The 20841-nt window shown below is 43.3% G+C and overlaps 1 protein-coding gene across 1 annotated transcript in view; it reads left to right on the top strand.

The window, feature by feature from the left end:
- Nucleotides 1-19954, top strand: part of KIF5C (kinesin family member 5C) — a 142081-nt gene extending 122127 nt beyond the window's left edge. Inside the window, exons 23-26 of the mRNA XM_016151134.2 lie at nt 1558-1662; nt 3455-3671; nt 4881-4994; nt 16299-19954. Coding sequence (XP_016006620.1) covers nt 1558-1662; nt 3455-3671; nt 4881-4987 — 429 coding nt within the window. The 3' untranslated portion in view covers nt 4988-4994; nt 16299-19954. The remainder of the gene's footprint in view (nt 1-1557; nt 1663-3454; nt 3672-4880; nt 4995-16298) is intronic.
- The last annotated feature ends 887 nt before the right edge of the window (nt 19955-20841 follow it).

Genomic DNA, 20841 nt, shown 5'->3' with positions numbered 1-20841 from the left:
GTCAGATTAGAGGGGGACAGAATTATTAGTGTAGAAGGATGTGTTAAGCTTGGTAAGAGGAAGGGACACATTTTCCCAGAGAGAAGTGGAGAAGCCGAGATGGAGACATTTGTAGGGAAGTAGTAACAGTGGAAAGAGATACATCTGAGGACTTTGATGCTCTCAGTTAACATGGAGGCTCTGTCCTCAGTGGAGAAGGAAGGAATAGAATGTGGTGCCCACGGAGACTAGAGAAGAGTCAGGCTGCTGTTGGGGAAGTTTGCCAGGGATGAGTAAAAGGGTCGTTGAGCAGAAGTGTCAGTGTTCAGCTGAGGGTTAGACCACGAGTTTGCCATGGCCCTGGACAGCATGGTTCTAGGGAGTTTGGAATCCTGGAAATAAAAATAAAGAAAAGGGAGTAGAAAATGATGGAATATTTCAAGGCCTGAATGGCAGTGGTCAGGCAGGTAGGTAGAGACCACAATCATCGAAATAGAAATGGCTATAGGACCTAGACCAGATGAGAGAGAGAGGCCAGAGCAGAGGTGATGGAGAGGGAGACAAGAACTGAAAAGTCTCTGTTGGAGAGACAAGGTGGTCTGAGGTAAGGTGAAAAACTTGAGATCAAACTTCTCTGATTTCACAAAACTCAAGGAAGGACTTGTGGTTCTCATTAGCATCTCTTGGAAACTTGCTAAATATGAACAGTTGCAGACTCACCTGAGATCCACTGAATCAGAGATTGTAGGTGGGGCCCAGCAATCTGAGTTCTGACAAATCCTCCTCCAGGTGAAGTTCGAGAACCTTGGTTTTAAACTGAAGAGACACAGGCTTAAGATGCTCTTATAGCCATTACCTCTCAGAAGAAGGATGACGATCTTTTCTGTAACTAGATGAAGCGAGCTTGCTTTGTCATCTTTGGACTCCAGGATGTGTTTGCACATGTACTTCCCAGCCTGTCTTTGCAGTGCCAAGAGGGCAGTGTTTTTGCCAGTCTCAAGATCTGATAAGTTTCAAGAGCTCACCCAGCATAGATAGCACTCAGATGCTGGAACTAGTTTGAGATGTATTTATTAAGGAATTTCATGGAATTAGAATCCGAAGGGACAGAGCAGAGCCACTGAGACTTCTCATTGGGACCGCAGACACTTGCCCACAGCTTGTTGACTTATTATCTCAGTTGCGATGTTTGCAATTAACTTTCGGCCTTGGGTTTCTGTTTTCACATTGGTTCTTCTTGAGTTTTGGAACACTTCCTTTCGAAAAGAAAAGTCTAACTACCTGCAAGGGAGAGTTGTATTTCACAAGGAGAACTAACCTGTATCTTTCAGAACAAGATTTGAAATTTTTTTTTCCCCCAACCCTCTAAAAAATAACACTTTTGACACCAACCAAGGAAATTATAATTGGGAAGGTCATTGCATCTAAACTTGTAGAACTTCTTTTCATTTTCATTTTCAGAATAATCTTTAGTGGGATTAAGAATTTAAAAAAATACTTAGAGTATTGGCCACACTAAGCTGGGGCCGAGGGTGGGCCGTGTGAGGCTTGTCTGCTGACTCCTTGGTTTTGATGCAGAGTGTAGAGCTGGACAGTGATGATGGCGGGGGCAGTGCTGCCCAGAAGCAGAAAATCTCCTTCCTGGAGAATAACCTGGAGCAGCTCACGAAGGTTCACAAGCAGGTAGGAGAGTTGTGCCAGCTTCTTTCTGCTTCTCCTCTCCTCCTTGCAAGGATCCCTGCTAGCCGCAGTACAGGGAGAAGGCTCCGATATTGAAGAATGTTACTGCTGGAAGGGTCCTTGAAATCCTTTAGTCTTCAGTGACCTCCATTACATATAAAACACTTATTTTATCAAAGCCAAATAGAAGGAATTGAGTCGAGTTCTCTGGGGCTTGAGGAATGAGATGTTATGAATCCTGTCTTTTCATCCTGCCTCCAGTCCCAACCTCAGTCTCCCCAGTTGGCCTCATTGTCTTGCATGACACGTCTGAGGCCCCTCTGTGGACCCAAAGGCTCCACACAACGCAAAGTGGCCACCATTGGACTGAGTCCGGCCTCTTGCTTTTACCAATGAAACATAGTGGGAGAGAAGTGACTTGCCTCAGCCCATGGGTGAGAGAACTGGGACCAGGGCTGGCCGTCCCTCTCTCTGCTCTGTGACTCTATTTCTTGGGTACCTTCTTAGGTTCCTGTGATGCCCTGGAGTTTGTGTAGAGTCATGGAGAACAATAATCATGTCCAAACCTACCTGTGACTTAGGCAAGTTGTTTCCTTTCTCTGAATGCTGGAATGTTCATGACCGTCTTCTCTAAATCCTAAAGGTTAGGGATGTGATAGAGATGGTCCATCTTTATGGGCTACATGGCTAAGAGGATGCCATTCCTCTTTGACTTAAGTCCTCTTTAACGTTACCGATGTGACATTATTCCCCAGAGCAAGGACAACAGACTCAGCATAGTCAAAGTCATTCAAACAAATTGTTGATGAGGAATACAAAAGCAAAAACTGCCAGAGAATAGGGCTCTGAAATTCATTAATTATTTTATATATGAATTTGATTAATATTTATTAAAGACATACTCTCTGCCAGGCACGGGAGCTAGTACTGAGAAAACAGAGATAAAGAATGCAGATATGGACCCAGCAATAGTTCAGACGTCATATAGGACTTGCTGATTTTCAAAACTTTTCTTTATCCACTTGGATTTCCACGGTGGTCCTTTTATGTCACCCCACCCCGCCCCTCCCCCACGCTTTTTTTTTCTTATGGATGAGAAACCCTAGACTTGTAGTGGTTGAACAATTTATACCAAGTCAGATGGCCAAGGAAATAATAGAGCTGGCTCTTGATCCCGCTCCTAACCCAGGGTGAGCCTGTTGCTTCTTCAGTGAGGATCTTAAGTAATGAAAGAATGAGCAGTTGCCCCCAAGTTGCCTGTTCGCTTGTGGATATATCACAGAGCAGAGTCCAAACTGCATGCTGTGGTAGGAAGTGGGTCCTGCATGAAAGGAGGCCTTCCGGGAGCCCCAGAATATGTGTCTTTCACCGAGCGCTTTTGCCTTCCATTTCTTAGCTTTCACCTGCGAAAGTCGGAGAATTCAGTTTTCTCACACTATTTGCTCTACCCACACACACAAGAGAAGAAGTAAATCCTGCCCAAGCCTGAAAGTTTCCTGTGGCTAGAAATGGCTTTTCATTTTATTTTATACCCCTCATCCCATCCTCACTCCTGTGAATCTTGTTTTTAGCAAATCTGAGTCCCAGTGTGTGGCGTTTTTAGTTTCCCTTTCTACTCCCAGAGGTGATGGTCATGTGGCTTTTCCACCTGGTGGGGAGGGGCGGGGTCAGTCAGCTATGGAGTCTGCTTCTAGCTGCTTTCTGATCACGTTCTTTACCCCGCGCAGTGGGTCTGCCCCTCCTATTGGCCCCACTGCCCCCCTGGTCACTCCCCACCTTCCACTCCTTGCCCCAGCTGGTCCGGGACAACGCAGACCTGCGCTGTGAGCTGCCCAAGCTGGAGAAGCGGCTGCGTGCCACGGCGGAGCGCGTCAAGGCCCTGGAAAGTGCGCTGAAGGAGGCCAAGGAGAATGCCATGCGGGACCGCAAGCGCTACCAGCAGGAGGTAGATCGCATCAAGGAGGCAGTGCGAGCCAAGAACATGGCCAGGAGGGCCCACTCGGCCCAGATTGGTACGTATTCTCACCCGTCATACGTGCCTTCTCGCTTAGGCCCTTGCTAAAAGATAAGGACCCCACCGGACAGAAGCACTGGTGTTCTGAGGCCACCTGGACAGTCTGCTCTGGGTCACCTGAATGGCTATGGTCAGTTCTGCAGGACCTAGGCCTGGGAGAATGGGGATCTCAGGCACCTCCTTCCTTCTACGAGAGCTCCTGGCATGAGCTGTGGCCTTCGCGCCTGCGCAGCTGAGCAGAGAGGCCTGCTGGCCTCGGCAGAGGTGTTGGGCTGTAAACAGAGATGCTCTTTCAGAGATAGCAGAACACACAGTTGTTTCTCAGCGAGACGCAAAGGCCCCTTCTGTTCTGCACTGGGCGGAACCGTGAAGGAGCCGTGTGTAGCCAGAAGCCTCAGGGAAACTGCTTGCAAGTACAGGTGTGGAAATGCCAGACTCCCAGGCCTGGCATCAGTGAGAGGGGTGTGACTCCAAGCTGGGGAGGGGGCCTGGACATCCAGCCCCTTCAAGATCCGGGTTTGGGCATTTTGCCCATGCAGAGAATGAGTGTAGCTGCTGAGTCATAGTTCTTAGGATAGAGGCGTAGGAGTGAAAGGGATTTAGGGGTAGGAGTGAAAGGGATTTAGGGATATTCTATAGAGTGCTTTTAAAAAAACTTGAAACATGTCCAATGGCATGTAATGTTATTGCACATCAGATAGTGTTGTGCAGATGTTTTTATAAAATAGTAACTTCATATTTCTAGTTTTAAGATTGTGCTTTAGATTAGGGATTCATTGGATTTTAAAGTCTTACTTTATTGAATTTTATACCCTTTGAAAAATATGGACCCTATCCACAGAAATATGTATCATGGGCAGAATCCTGCATCCGATTTCAGGGGCTACTACACAGATGCCCTGGGAACCTGTGGGGACCTATGGATCTACCTCAGATAAAACTGAAAGTTCTTTGTTTTTAATTTTCCTCAATATGCATTAAAATAATAAGTTTTTTCTGTCTGTTAAATGTCAGGTGCCCTGGATTGGCTGACTTTACTAACAGGAGGTCAGTCCTCCTATGTTCAGAAAGGCCTGGTCAAGAACTGTAATGTTCGTTGATAAGATTTGTGCCTCTTGATTTTCATATGTGGACTGGAGGTGTCTGGGTGTGGCTGCTGAAACCTTTTCTGAATGTCTCTTCTCTTCTTTCTGTCGGTTGGATACAGCCAAGCCCATCCGCCCTGGACACTACCCAGCATCATCTCCAACAGCCGTCCATGCCATCCGAGGAGGAGGAGGCGGCTCTTCAAACTCCACTCACTACCAGAAATAAATATGAAGTGAGTCCCTGGTGTCAGGGTGGTTTCTGTCTAGGGCAGCCCTAGGCAGATTCCTGCCGCTGCCTGGCTTTTGGCCATGTGCATGTGGGCCTGCAAGAGAGCTTTGTCCCATGACGGGCCCTGGGGTTCAGGTTATCAGGAACCTGGGCTTATCCTCAACTCAATTGAGAGCCCTGGGGGTCTTCTAGTTGGGGCCTCTTGGCACCAGGGCCCCTCCAGGGGTAGGTGAGAGTGTGAGCTTTCTTTTGTCTGTGGGACTCCCCTTTGTAGCTGGCATCGAAAAGGGTATTACCCATTTGTCAACTGCTTTTACCCAAAACATACAGATATGGGTGGTTAAGTCTCAGGAATTGAATATAAAGAAAGAGCTAGATAATAGAAAGTCATATTTTTATAATTACTCTCTGAACACAACAAATGGAGTTTTTCAGGATTATACTAATTTATATCTAGGTAGATCCAGACCACTTTTTTTCTTTGAGATAGTGGGCTGTCGACTTCTTTCCCCCATGCTCAATATTGTTCTACTAGCAAAAAGAAAAAAAATAAAAATGATATGCTTTGGAAGAAAGAAGGAGAGAGCAAAGCCTGTCCTTTTGGGCAGGGCAGACAGACAACTAGGTATCCAGAAAACTCTGTTTTAAAAAATACTTTGAACCAGTAACCTGTAGATGGGAGGAGGTAGCCACGCACATTGTCCTTGGCCTCTGTGCCTCACTAAGGAAGCTTGCTTGAAAGATGGGCGAGCTTGCACAGTAAAGCCTCAGTGTCCAAGGGCAACTCTGGAGAGCTGTGTGGTGCCTCATCTAGTCCTTTTTGCATCAAGGTAAGGAAGGTGAACGGGAGGGGCCTGGAGTCCTCACATAGGGAAGATGACAGCATTGCTGGGGCTGGGAGGCACCCAGACGACTTTTATCTGTGCTCCCCCAAGCAGCATTCAAAGGGCGGGACAGGGGCCGTCAGGTTAGCAGGACAAGAGGGAGGTCGAGGAAGCTTATGAGTGGGCAACATGGTCCGCATCACCTGCCATATCCCAGAAGAGTGGATGGGAAATGATAGAAATGATACTGGCAGAGGGCCAGCCCATTCACATCTGATCTCCACTTTCAATGAGAAATAAAATAAAATTGGATGTTGTAAAATTGCTTTTGACTGCCATGCGATCAGTACTGGGGTTGACGCTAAAAGGGAACTAACTGTAAGATCAAGTTGCACAGGTTAAAACAGGAAAGCGTGCATAGTACCGGCTCTGGACCTTTGTTGGTGTTGGCATCATCAGGCACCCAGAGACCTGGGCTCGTTGAAGTAGCATAGGGCCTGCGCCTTTGTGTTTTTACCTACTCTCCCACATGGTTTTGTTTGCCACCAGAGTTTGAGAACTACTATCCTAAAGTAACTATGGCTGTACAGGATGGAAATGTTCGTCACATAAAGGAAATTTGAGGTAGTCTGCCAATGGCTGGTGAAAGTGCTCTACAGTGATGACAGAAAGCCAGCCTCTTAAATTCAGACTCATCATCCTCAGCAAGTACCTTGCTTCTTCAAGATCATCTCAAGGCCACCAAAATGACTTCTGCAAGTGTAGTAAGCAGAGAGGAAGAGGCAGAAGCAGCTCTCCCTCCCGCTGAATCGGCTCCCTTTAAGCAGCCTTCACAAAAGCTCCATACAGTCCTAATGCCCACGTCCCTCTGGTATAACTGAGGCACATAGCCACATCTGTCTGCAAGGGAGGCTAGAAAGGATGGACTTTTAAAAAGCTGGGCACATCACTGCCCCCAAGAAGAGTGGTGTTCTGCTGAGGGCGGGAGATGGATGCTGAGGTAGACAGCCAGCACTCTGTATTAATTGAACATGTAGCGTGCAGCAGCGCTGTGCTAGATGTAGCATCTACATTACCCCATTTGAGGTAGCACGCAGAGAGGTCCCTGTGCTTGGCTCCCAGCAAACCTTTAATAAATATACCAGCTCAGGGACTCTGGGTCCAGATACTGTACCTCCATGCTGCCCCATAAAGGTCTGCCAGACCCACATTTTATGTAAGGTACATACAACCAAACGTCAGCCATCCATCACCTGGATATCCTCTTCTCATGCGAAGATTGAAGATCAATAGGTCTGGTGAGACTTTGAAGACCTTCAGTGTAACAGAACCACCCTCACCACCGTGGTGATTCATTTCTTTCCCTACTCAAAAGGTACAGGTCATGTGCTTTTCTCACAATGTCACAAAACAAACAGGCCCCTTTCCTGCTGTCAAGATGGCGCTGTGGTCACGGTGCCTGGCTTTGGACAAGAGACCTGGTCAGTGGCAGGTCTTCCACTTCGTTCCAAGTTATTTAATCTCTAAGTCAGTTTCCTTGCTGTGAGATGGGGAGAACATTTTCCCTGGGTCATTCGCATCAGTACGAGTACCAAACGAGGTCATGCTTCTGAGCCGCCTGGCATGTCGCAAGTGCTCAGAATGTCGGCTTCTAGCGTAGATGAGAAGTGCAGTACTCGGCACAGAGCAGGCAGCTGATAAATGTTGGTTTATAATCTCCTTTAATTTACGTAGTTGCTATAAAATAATTTTTAGACTTCTCCGTAGCAGTGGATTATAACAACGGTGGGGAAAGGCCACGTCTGAGCATCCCATTTGCCGCTATGAGACGATATAAGAGATTTTAAAGATACTATCATTTATTTACCTAAAAGTTATGAATAAAAACATTGACTGTAAGAAAATGACTGGGCATTTGTCAGTGGAGTTTATTGTATAGATGAGATAAAAATCCCTTTTGAGATGGTCTTTCTGTACCATCTCAAAATGAGAATCTTCGGATTCTCATTCTGAAGTGTGTTTGCCGTGGGTGGAAATGACCTCAACTGCTGACCCTTCCCAGCCCTCCTGTTGGAGCCAGAGCGGCATATTTATACTTGGGCAGCATCTGGATATCTTTAAGGTTTCCTTCTGTCCCATTTCAGGGTTCAAGAAATATAATCACAATTAGTATTTTGGTTTATTTTCAGGATTTCAGAGGAACTGAAGATATAGCAATCAAGATATAGAAACCAACATGTAGATCAAAAGAACCTGGGGTAATGCTCATCTACTTCATTCAAATTTAGGGCAGCTGCCCTAAAACTGGACATGGAGCAGTATACGGTAGCAGGCTAAGGACATGGGATATGGGATTGGCCAGATGCAGGTTCCAGCCCTGGCCTTGGCTTTACTCCTGTGTGACATTGGGCCAGTCGTTAGGTATCCTTCAGCCTCAGTTTCCTCATTCACGAAATGGGTTTCAGACATCGAGAGCCTGTTCTTTACTTGGTTTAACAGTGAGTGAGACAAAGCAAGCTCTGTTCTCAAGCATTGATATGCTTACTATGGTGGGAGACACAGCAAATAAACAAGGCCACTTAAGATAGTGGCAAGCGTTCTGAAGAAAATAAGAACAGGTTAATAGACTGGGGATGCGAGATGCTTGTTTAAAAAGAGGGAGCGGCTTCTGAGGTAAGAACTGAATAATGAAAAAACACCAATCATTCCAGTGACCCGGGACAGTGACACAGGCCCTCGCAGGAAGGTGGGAATGACTGTGGCATACTTGAGGAGCCATGGAAGACAGGGCTAAAGCGCAAAGAACAGAGGAGACCATCATGATGCGGGTTGTTGGGGAGGAGGTGGGGACTGGATAAATAAGGGCTTCGAGGCCCAGGTGAGCAGTCTAGAGTATGATCTATGTGCAGGGCCACTGGGGGCTTTGGGATGAAAGTAGTGGCAGGACCTGGTTCATGATTGGAAAGGGCCATCCTGAGCCGGAGTCCAGATAAAGGTGGGGATGTGAGAGTTAAGAACAGGAGTTCCCCTAGGGGCCTGTTGCGAGTGTCCACTTGTGAGAGAATAGCACAGAGCTGAGGTGGTGGCAAGTGGTCAGAGCCAGCTCCTGTGTGAGCTGAGGGTGAAGGGGAGAGGAGGAGATACAGATGGAACTCAAACGTGGTTCCCAGGTTTGGGCCCTAGCAACCAGGTAGATATTGGTACCTTTTAGCATGACTGGAAAAATTGGGTGGTGAGCAGGTTTTGTGGAAAAACAGAATTTGACTTTTATCATGCTGATTATAAGGTGCCTCTTAGACATCTAACCTAGCTCACCATCCAGTGTGAGTGTTGAGTAGGTAGTTGGATCGACGAATGCAGCTCAGGAAAGAAGTCGAGGTTGCGGCGGTAGAGAGGTGTGACCTGTAGGTTGTGTTTAAGGCTATGGATCTGGAGGAGGTGACTTAGAGGAAGGGTGGACAGGAGCAGAGAGATGGGGGACGTAGATCAGGCCCCAAGCACTTCAGAAAAAGGAGGTGGCACCAGCGAAGACATTTGAGAAGGAGAGAATGTGAAGTTTGGGGAGGCCAGGTACAGACCTGGTTCCTTGAAAAAGGTGATCATCTGTGTTGAAGGGTGCCCAGGGCTTGAGGAAGATGATGGTAGGGACTGGGTGGTTGGTGAAGGCTTCAGCAGTGACCTCAGCAGCTTTAGCGGATGGGGAAGCAAACCCAATTAGCTCAGACTATGGAGAGCGATGGTGGGGAAGTAGAGTCAGCAACTGTACCAGCTTGGAGTATTGAGTTGGCAGAGGAATGGAGGGATGTGGGATTAACACGGGGTTTGCACTATCATGGTTTATTTGTATGTGGAGGGAAAATGGATCGTGCAGGAGACAGAACAACAACTACCAGTAAAAGTACTGGCTGCCTCAGAGGTCCTGTGATCTAGAGGATAAGCGGAGGTGACACTGCACCCAAGGTGACGGGAAGGCAGAGAAGAGTACAGGTGCTGGCACAGGTGGTGAATGGGATGTGCAGGGAGGTGAAGGGGCTTCATGGGATGCTTGTTTTCTCACACAAATAAGAAGCCAGGTTATCAGCTGAGAGGGAGTGGGGTAGATGGGCTGCAGGCTGGAGAATAGAGGAGGTGTGAAACAGCCCTCTGGGGCAGTGCTGAGTGCTTATTCGAGATCCCACATTTAATGCAGACACCATTTAAATACTTGGCTCGGTCCCGTTCTGGGAGTCCAGGCAGACCACTTCCGTTCCTGGCGGTGCTTTATCAAGCACTTGTTCAGATGTGCTCACCAGATGGCGCCAGTGGGGCACCGCTGAAGCCGCTGCCGGTTTCTGGAGGACCGTGAGGCCGAACGGTCTTTTTCGGTTTTCCTATGTTTAGACCGTTATTTCTCAAACCTGTACAAAATAGAGTACTTTTAAAGGAATAAAATAGTCACCAAGTCTCAGACTTTACATTACTATAACATGATGATTCAATGTTTGCATATTTAAAACAGTTTATATTCCTTGGACTTAAAAGATCTTGCACAACTATGAAATCAAAACAAATTTAGAGGTTACATTAAAATAAAACCACAGATCAAAAATCTAAATCACCAACCTTAATATAATTTAACGAAAGATGATCTTTCGCTGAAAATAAAGAGCTAGGTGCAGGGTGACTCCGGGATACGTTTCTTCTGGCGGAGTTTGCTGTGCCTCTACCCCTTCTCTGTGTCATGACATGACTCGATTCTTTCACACCCTTTCTCTGCTAGAGCCACTGTGGGATCATAGCCCTCTGATCCTTGCATCTTCTCGTGCCTGGAACACATCATTTTCCTGATGAGTTTAGATCTTTTCTCTTTAGCCTGAGGATGGCTAAAGTCATGAGGAGCAGTGCCAACTTGTTTGTAGCATGAAGTGAGTGTGGGGCTGCGGTCGCTTAGGAATGCTTGCTTACAAGGTAGTCAGCTAGATCATCTGGAGTACACACACATTAATGCTTCAGATTTTTGTGGCCAGAAAAACAAAGTTGAAAATACCGTGAAATGAACCAAAGACCCGGATGCATCTTTCTGTGTTGATACAGGTGAAGACTGACATTTTGGGGACTGCACTTTTATTAAAACCATATATATTAAGTCTAGAAACCATATCTTGTTTAATAAAGTTTTGATAAACTTACCAAAGTTTATTTCGTAAAATCACAGTAGTAGAGTCAGAAGGGACTCATTAGGGCTCTTACAGGACATTTGAAGAAGCAATTCATGTCCGTATGCTTTTTCATAATTTGAGGCATAAAGAAAACAGCTCTGGAAAGGGATTTGTGCAGTTTATAGCAGGGTCATCCAGGTAAATGTGACTGCAAAGAGCCATCAAAGGAGGCTGTTCTGTTCTGACCCCTGTATCTCTGAGTCGTATGCCGTTCTCTGGATCAGTGACAGTCACTGTAGAATGGCTTTGTATTGTTTTCTTCAGGCTTCACTACTTCAGGACCTTTATTGTGAATATATTTGTTAATTGTCAATAAAAATAGTATCTTTAACTTCCTAAATGGTGGGATGGAAGCAGAGAAGTAACAAAGATCTCTGGGCTTTCATCACCATTTCCTTTTGCTGCCACAACATTCAGCTGTGACCGAGGGCCTAAAATTCTGGACCCCGTGTTGCTTGTGTGCCTGCTACATTCAGAATCTTCAGCCTGTCACAGTTGGCCCAGACTAACTTAGAATGCACAGCTGAATTCGACTCCAAGAAGTCTCATCACAGTAAGCAATCCAGTATTTACCAAATAAACTTAACAGTCTATCACTTAAATCTCAGGTTTCCTCTGAATATCCCTGGCCAATTCCCCACATCCACTATAAAGCCCTAAACTTTAGGTCCACTTAGGCCACTGGCTCTACTTTCTTTGAGCCGAGAAAGTTCATGTTCATGTCCTCTGAACCCCTACTCCACCCCTCTACCTGCATCATTCTTCTCACCATACCCCCGGCAGAGTGGAGTTCTCGCCATAAGCCTTGACTACTAAAACAGCAGAGTCCTTCCTATTTGGTCCTTGGTAGATCCTTAGGTTCAAGCCAAGCTTCCCAAGCTGGCACTGCACATTTATACTCTATTTGCTTTTCTGATTCACTCTGTCTTTCCTTGTTACTCTTTTCTCTGTCCCAAGTACCTGGATCCAAGCTGTCTTGGAACCATTTGTAGGGTTCATCTTTATCTTTCTCTTGGTTTTGGCACTCCAATAAAGAATGTTATGTACACATAAGGTGCACAAGGTGACTTCTGTCAACAGCAGAAATGGGTTCACTGCACACATGGAGGGTGGGCAAGGAGTTGCCTTCAGATTTAGCCCTCTGAAATGTGAAGCCAAGAAGCCTCATTTACAGCAGATCACACAGTATCCTTAAGCCACACACATGATCTACATCTAAACTACTGGGCCATCCAACTTGCTACTGCTACAGTCCTAGCAGTGAAAAGATTGAGTCAGAAGAATGTGACGTGCAGGGGGTACTCTTTGCTACAGGCAGGTAGCTGGGTGGTTGTGGGCTCAGGATCTAGAGCTGCACTGCCTGGGGTTGAATCCTGGCTTGGTTACATACTGGGCAAGTTCTCTGTGTTCCTCAGTGTCCTCTGTAAAATGTGACCAGTGAAGGTACCTACTGATAGGGTATCTGTGAGGACTAAATGTGTGAATATGTACTACAGAGAGCTTAGACAAATGCCTGGCACAGAGCATCATCGTTATCTAGGCTAGTCTCATTCTACTTTCTGCTTTCTAAAGAGGTAAAATGAACTGTCAAGGTCACACGACTTGTTCATAGTAGGTCTTGGACTAAGACTTCTGATCTGCTGTGTAGCAGTTTTCAGAGTTTCTGACTTTAGGACTCTCCAAATATTAAAAAGTATCAGTGACATCAAAGAGCTTTGCTATTTCTGGGTTACATCTACCATTATGTTTTATATTAGAAATTGAAAGAAACAATTAAAATGTTACTACTACTAATATAAACACCATTTTTAGTGAAAAAAAATATTTTTTCAAAACAAAAAACTGAGCAAAATAGCATAGTTTTACATTTTTTACAAATCTTTTTACTATTTGGCTTAATAGGATTCTCATATCTGCTTCCGTGTTCTATCTGTTCTTGCAGTGTGTTGTTTTAGTTGAAATATATGAAGAAAACCCAGCCTTGTCACTCCAGACAGGATTCTTGGCCATTTAACAACTAAGAAAGTTATAATGTAGAGAAGTATGATCTTAGTACTGTCATCACAGGTTTGCTTTGGGAATTGAATTAGATGATGTAAAAGAAGACTGAAAAGTCATAGGAGAGTGTCAGGCAAAAGTTGGACTGTCACAAATATTAGCCAGTATTAATAGTGGTAGTGAGGACAGGCCTAAAAAGGCAGAACTTCAGCGAGACAGGACAAACATGACTCATGCCGTGGGTACTGTGGTGGTGTGCGACTTTGAATCTAGCGTTGTGAGTCGAAAGGGAGGAATCATGGAGGATCTGGGAGAGAGAATTCCTTGTTTCATCTGCAGTGCAGTAGGCTGCACTACTTGACTTCTTCTCGACATCATGTTTCTCAGAGTTATAAATTGAAAGCAACTAAAATTGTTCCTCCACAGTGGATTGCACTAATGCTCCTGTGAGATAAATCCACTTCTGTTCAGTAGTGTTACGTAAAGTATAATTGGTAATTCTTATAATGTGGGGATCGAATTGTGGAAAGGCAAAAGAAAAGATAAAACTATGTACTGTTTGGATTAAGTGTAAATCCACTGCAAGCAATTGCAAAAGCCAGGTTGGGGAGGGAAATCTCCAAATACTTCTTGCAAAATTCTTATATAATAAGCTTCTTTCTTCAGCCTTCCCCACCCCTTCTAAAGAAAGGTGATTTTATTTCCTTCTAAACCTGGTCATACATTACCGTTCTGAATTAGCATCTCCGAGTCAGCCGAGTCTCAGGGACAGATCAGTCAGGTTACTTGGTCTAGCACTCTACTTTTAGGTGGTGAGTGACAGCTCTGAACCATCTCAGAGGGCCAGTAGAGCTGGGTTTTAAATGTTCTCAAGATTTGCTAGCCTGTCCAGGTGGCTAGTCTGTGTGATCAGAACAGCCAGAAATTGTTTCTGTTGAGGTTAACCCCTTTACCTTTATAAGTTATATCCATTTTCTCCCAAATTCATCTGAAGAGAGGAACATCCAGATAGTCAAGGGATTGATGGGAGTATCCTAGTTGAATATGTTTTTCTTGGGCTTGCTGGAAAGACATCGTTGGCAGATAGGCACATAAAGATCTTTAACTCGGGATGAGAAACAACCTGTACATAATAAAGAACCTTTTATTCGTGGAGTTCCTGTGTTTCTCCTTTTTGCAACCTGTCACAATCCCAGTTCTCCTCTCTCATGGTGACTGAATGAGGCAGGTTGGGCCTCTTTTGTGGCCCCCCGTTTCTTCCAAACTATTAGCCAAAACGTGCTGAATCTTGCATCTGGGGGAAGTAGGGGATTTGAATGAAAGGCCTTCTGGTAGAAATCGTGTCACTTCATGGTCTGCTGGAGTTATTGAGGCCGCTGAGTTTGTGAGTCTAATGTTTGGCTCTGTCAACATGGGTTGGCTGCAATCATCGTGTTAAGCCTTAATCCTACAATTTAAGGTATGTGCTCATACCTCCCTGCCTCCAGGCACGCAGGAAGGCCATCTCATCTGACCAGGGGACCCTTAAGTGATTCTGAGATAGTGTTCTTAGAAAAGTGAACCTGCAAGGAAAGTGAAATGGGGATTTTACTGATGTTATTTAGACAGCATTCCTGTGCCTATTGGTTTTCAGTTTGAAGTGGATTTAAATGATGGCTGTGGCCATGCTTTTGGGTATTTCTTTTCTAAGGTCCTAACAAGCATAAAATCTCACCAGAAAGGCTAAATATTAAAGACGCTGTTCTCAAAGACAAACCTATCTCTCTGTGACCTCTGAAAATAATGTGAATATCACCCTATAAGGTTGTTTAAGCCACTTTTAATTGAGCAGCTTCGTAATTATGAGTGATTATCCTGTTGGAGTAGTTACCAAATGAGTGCCCTGAATGGTCATTTTTTTGTGTGTGTCAGGGAGGAAGTGATAGTCTTAAAAGAATCTGTTTTCTCTTTTTAAATTTAATTTCTGTTCTATATTCCTTTTTTTTGTTTGTTTACCCACATTGTCCTTTTCTACTCTTATAATGCTTTTCCACACCCTGATTTTTTTCTGTTTATAATTTACATCCTGCTTATTTATATAAAATGTGAGGTTGCTTACATTATTATAACTCATAAATCAGGAGAGTGAAGACAAAAAATTAGAGAGGGAAAGGGCAATGTAGCTAGAATCTGAGATATTTACCACAGTTGAGCACTCAATTTGGATATAAGCCTTCTGGAGGCAAAAACAATAAGTACTGTGTCGGGCTATGGAGTTTTTTATAAAATCAAATGAACAGTTAGGTTTTTCTTAGTGTCTGTCACATTTCCTGTCCCGGGCGATTTTCCTAGTCGTCTCAAGGCTGAGACTCTACCCCACCTCTTGTCCACTCCCCACCCCACAAGCACTACGAGCTCTGCACACAACCCATAGGCAAGACCACACAGTCAGTCAGTCCTAGGGCGTCGAGCTGGTATGAGGAAGTTGAACTTTTTATTTTCTTCCTGAGTTTATAGGATTGGTTCAAAGGGTGGCCTCTGAGTCTGGACTGTTCAGACTTTCATCCTGGAGACCTGACTGTGATCAGATGAACACCTGGTGGGAAGTGGAGTGAAATCAAAGGGGGCACTCTACTGAGTAACTTCCATCACCCCGTGCAGGTGTAACATACCTTTTGGTACTGGGAACCTCTTTCTTGGAGAGAGAGCTCGGGTCCGGGGTTGTCTCTGAACTGTCTTGGTGTCCAGAGTGCTGGCAAATGAGAAACGGTGATCGACTTCCCCCTAGGATTGAGAAAATGCGTCATGTTCCTCTGAGGATCTATAGTTTCAGTAGATGTTGACTTTTGGAAGAGACTGTTGTCAGGGCTGAACACTTAAAGCAAAATCAATTAGTAGGAGGTTGGACTGTCCAATCACTAGGCACATGTGACTGCTGAGCACTTGGACTGTCCAAGTTGAGATGTGCCGAAAGTGTAAATATACAGCAGATTGCAGACACCGGAAAAAGGACCGTGAAATGTGTCAGTAATATTGTCACGTAAAATATCACGGTATGTACTGCTGGTTACATGTTAAAATGATAATATGTTGAATATATTGAATTAAATTGAATATATTATTAAAATTAACTTTATTTTTCACTTTTCAATGTAGCCACTTAAATTTAAAATTATGTGGCTTGCATGGTGTTTCTATTGGACAGCTCCCATCTTAAATATATAGAATTTTAAAAAAAACCTTTTTGTCTAAGGAGAGAATTTCCATTGCGTTCTCTAATGCCTATGTTCTCTGGTTCTCTTTCGACAGATACGACTCTCCACGTAGCATGTCAAGGACTACATTAATCACCAGTCCCTTTATTTTTTTTCCCTCCTACACAATTTCTGTTTTCTTTTACACTTGCTTACCCCAGCCATCTGCAGTACACCAGTTTCAGGTACTTGAGCTGTGTAGAATTTCTGTGTACAGATGTGTGCTTGGACTTTTCTCTTCCTGAGAAACCTGAAGGGGATGATTACAGAAGATCTACTTACTCCTGGAAACCATTGCTGTGGATTCGGCCTCTGGGCCTTGGGTGGTCTCTGGGCGGTCCCTGGAGCCCCTTTCTGGGCACCGTCCCAGCAGATGCCCTAACAGACCATGATCATGCTACCACAACTGTCTGGTTTCCTGTAAAATAAACACATTACTTTATATTTTTAGGGAACAAAAAAGTGCTGCTATCGGGTTCAAAATTTTCATTCTGAACACTTTTCCGAAACAAATTACTCCAAGGAAGCATTTTGAATACCCTAGTCACATCTTTGGATCTGTAAAATATACCTTTTAGTATGGCACCCGTTAAAATGCAAAGCAGATTTCTTCAAGGCAGAAAAACAATCTGACAGTAGCAATGTAGAATTTGTTCATTCAAACACATCTGTGTAAATGTGAAAAATCATAAAATTCACCTCTGAGCGGCTTGCTTTTTAACCTGCAGCAACTAGTCTCAGCCAGCCCAGCGAGAACGTCATTCCTTCAGAAGTGTTGAAAATGCTGCAAAGTTGAATGAGTGGAAATGGGGCTGCCCCCCTCCTCCCTGATCCTGTTGGAGCTGGCATCGAGATGGCTTCTTTCTCTAGGGAACCATCTTAAGCCTCGAGGGGGTATTGTTGCCAAAATCCGGGATCATTCCAGCAGTTGAGAGAGGAATCCCTGGGGGAGAAAGTAATTGACAAATTTTTGTGCCTATGAATATGGTGCCATGAATATGTTGTTATTTTAGTGACTGTTTATTTGAGTTTTCTCTTAGGCATCAAATAGATAGGTTTCATCTTAGAATTAGAAGAAATCGGTATGGGTTGTTTTTTTTTTTAATATTTAGCTATTACTGTATTCAAATACATGAATCTAAAGCTGAATCAACTCTTACTTCCAGTTGTGCATATTAAAATGATGGATTTCCAAGTAGTAAAGTTTTCAGGGAAACTGACAAGGATTCAATTAAGTTGGTCTGTGCTGCTACTGTTTTGACAAATTCAAGGGTAAGTCAATGACAACCAAACCAATTTCAGTGAAAGCACCCATCCTATCACTGTGCCTGCCCAAGATGAGTGAGCTGGCACTGTTCCTGCTGCTGTCACCGCTGGAATGAAATGTATGCTGGGGGAGACATTGAGCTTTCTCATGGCCGTGTGGGCGTGTGTGAGTGTGAGTGAAAAAGAGGATAAAGCACTAAGGCCTGTAAATTGACTTCCATACTCTTCTTGTATAAAATTCCCTAACACAGCAAAGCTGCTTTGACTTAATTTATTTGTTAAATGTTGCGCACTTTGTTTACCTGTGTTTTGCTTTGGCGGTGGACTAAGGAGAGAAGAGGATGAATTCTACTAAAGTATTTATTTGGTAAAGATGACAATTTTGCATTCACTTGCATTTTTAAAACTCTTCTGTTTGATTTTCTTCTTATGTTGTTGCCAGTACTCATCCAATATTACTGTCTGGTCCTTGTAGGGCAGGTTTTACAAACCTTATCAGGTCATAACATAAGCCATAGATTATAACCTTGCCTCTGATTTTAAAAGCTAAAACGTTGGTCTTTGAGAGAATTGACAGTTAATTGTCATACCACTATTGTCTGTTATGCAACTGTATTAGTGTTTGGAAATCTAACAAAGGTCAGTAATTTATTTTTGGCTCTCTCGTTAGTAGATTATTTTAGATTTTTTCCAAAGTAATTTTTCCCTGGGTACCCCTTTTCTACTTCTGAGGAATTGCTCGGTCCTTTCATGTTTCAGAAAGAAACATTCACTTGTAGTTCTGCCGTATTCTTGATCTCTACAAGGGACTCACAAAATTCACTTCACTTTTATTCACAGAGAAAGTTGGCTTTGATGTCTCTTAAAGATAATTCTGCTAGTTGCTGATCAGCCAGTCAGTTCACCTAGCTTTAATCTTTACAGGACCTCTAAACTAATTTTCCTACACTGTGATAATATGTAGGCAGATTATTATTAAAATGGTTTATACAGTATATTCAGATGGATACCTAAATATTACTTTGTGTAATAAGCTAATTTTAAGACCATGTAGTCTGAAGGCCACTTATTTTAAAAGTCACATTTATTTAATTTTTATTTCTTTAGACTGTTACCCCTTTCCATTCAGACTCTAAATGTAAAAAAAAAAAAAAAAAAAAAAAACCTTCTGAATTGAGCCCTTAGTTATATTTTTAGTTGGATGCTGCTTTTTACTCTGTGTGCATGTGTGTATGTGTGTAGTTCTCTATGAGTAATTTTATATTTCATGCTACATCTTAAAAGTTTACTCTTTGATTCTATAAGGGAATACCAGATGGTTTAGACAAATAATCTACTGCAGGGTAGTGAATTGTTAAATTAGAAGAATGCTGTTTGGTATATCAAGATTTATGATTGGAGACTAAAATATATTAATGCCAAATGTGTTTTGGTCAGTTACTAGAGACTTCTGTACAAACGCATCATCTCTTCAAATACTCTACAGTTTGCTTTTGTTGAATGGCAGGTGGTAGGGAGAACAGTAAGTGGATTAAGACTTAAAGAGTATCATATGATTAAGAAAATTAGAATGCATAGAAATATTGATTTAAGTGAAGAAATAAAAATATCTACTAGAATGTAGCATGTAGTGCATTTTGAAGCCCCAGATTCACATAAGAAAGTGATATTCCTGTGCAAGGCCAGACTAAACCATCACCAGGACTCACGGAGGACCTGTCAGTTCTCCTGTCCTACAGGAATAACTGAAAGCAAATAAAAGCTCTTAACAGTCCCCTCTTAGAAGTGCATTTTATTTTCTTTAGCAGGGCAGACCACGTCTGGACTCTGGCTATATGACATTGGGGAAGTTTTTCATTGGCAGGGGGCAGGGAAAGGATTTTACTTCATTCACTTCATTGTCTCACTCTTAACCAAGTTGAAAGAATCATCTTAGTCTACAATGGCTTCTTTTAACATTACAGTTCAGACTTTTTAAAAGTATGGAACAAGGGCCAGGTCATTGCCAAGGAAACACCACTCCATGAAGTCTGCTTACACATTTACGAATTGTATATCAGTTTCAAATACTTTTCATTGTGTGCAGATGTAAGGGGAATAGGGCATTCTGTAGAATTATTCATGTCTAGTTTGTAAAGTATGTAGTGTGTACTGCAGATGTGTGTTCTCTGGGCTTTATGTAACTGTACAGTAGCTTTCATTAAAAAAAATTGTGGACAAACTTGTTTTGGTGGTTTGAGGGGGAGAATGGCAGTTTATATCAAGTAATAATGCTGTAATATAGTACATGTAACAAAAGATCTGCAAGTAATCCTCCCCTGGCCCATGGAGAATTTTGGTTATCTTCTAGGTTCTAAAATGAAGATGTATGGATACTCTGGCAGACTGCATGTTGTATAATTTGAAAAATACTAAAAGTGGAAAATAAAATCGAATTAAACTTTGGCTGCTCTGTTTTTTCTTATTTGAGTCATCCTAAGAGTGCTCTCATTTAAGGGCCTCAAAGCCAGTGTTAGGGTGAGACATTTTCTGGCCTCAAAGGAGTTCACTTCAGTGAACTGGAGCTCAAATTCAAAGTGTGAGCAAGGTCAACCTTGACCCTTTTGTCTTTTACTTTACCTTAATATATCTGTGTTTAACTTTTTTTTCGCTGAAGAACCCATGAAACCTGATATTTCCTTTAGCACGGAAAAGATAGCAACTAATGTAAATAAGTGTCTTAACTTTTTTTAAAGAAGAATTGAGTTACAGCTCAGTAGACTGAGTTTAGCTGAGCTTCTGAGTTTCTTCTTGCTCACAAAAGGCACTTATTCTAATACGTTTCAGAGCACTGGCATTCGACTAATGCAGAATGAGAGCTCTGTTTATGTTGAAAGAGTATTGCATCTCTTGAGAAGAGTTGGGATATTTGTAGTCCCCATTAACCTACTGATTATTAGTATGAATGTCCAGATCTAAGATCGTGTGCAAGGACGCCAGAGTGTAAAGTCTTTGGAGAATAATGCATGGCAGGACACAGGATTGTTTTTACCTGCTCTTAGCCAGGAGACTTCCTACTTGGGTCACTGGAATCCCATGGTCACGTGTGGCATCGTGTATGTAGAACACTCTTATTCTCTTGCTCTTGGTTTGGTTACTGTTGCATGAGAGCCAGACAGTAAAGTGCTTCAATCAATCAAAAATGGAAAAGAGGGATGCCAAAGGAACATTTTATAAGTGGAATTGAGGACATTGCAAATGATATGCTTATATGATGTCTTACCCGTCTTTCTTGAAATTGTTATTTCCCAAAGAACTTGGAAGAAGCAGTTTCCAGATATCAGATTGTTAAA

The sequence above is a fragment of the Rousettus aegyptiacus genome, unplaced genomic scaffold (assembly GCF_014176215.1).
Source record: "Rousettus aegyptiacus isolate mRouAeg1 unplaced genomic scaffold, mRouAeg1.p scaffold_m13_p_2, whole genome shotgun sequence".
Taxonomy (NCBI): Eukaryota; Metazoa; Chordata; class Mammalia; order Chiroptera; family Pteropodidae; genus Rousettus; species Rousettus aegyptiacus.
The sequence above is the reverse complement of the archived record's forward strand: the minus strand, read 5'-3'. Positions and strand labels throughout refer to the sequence as shown.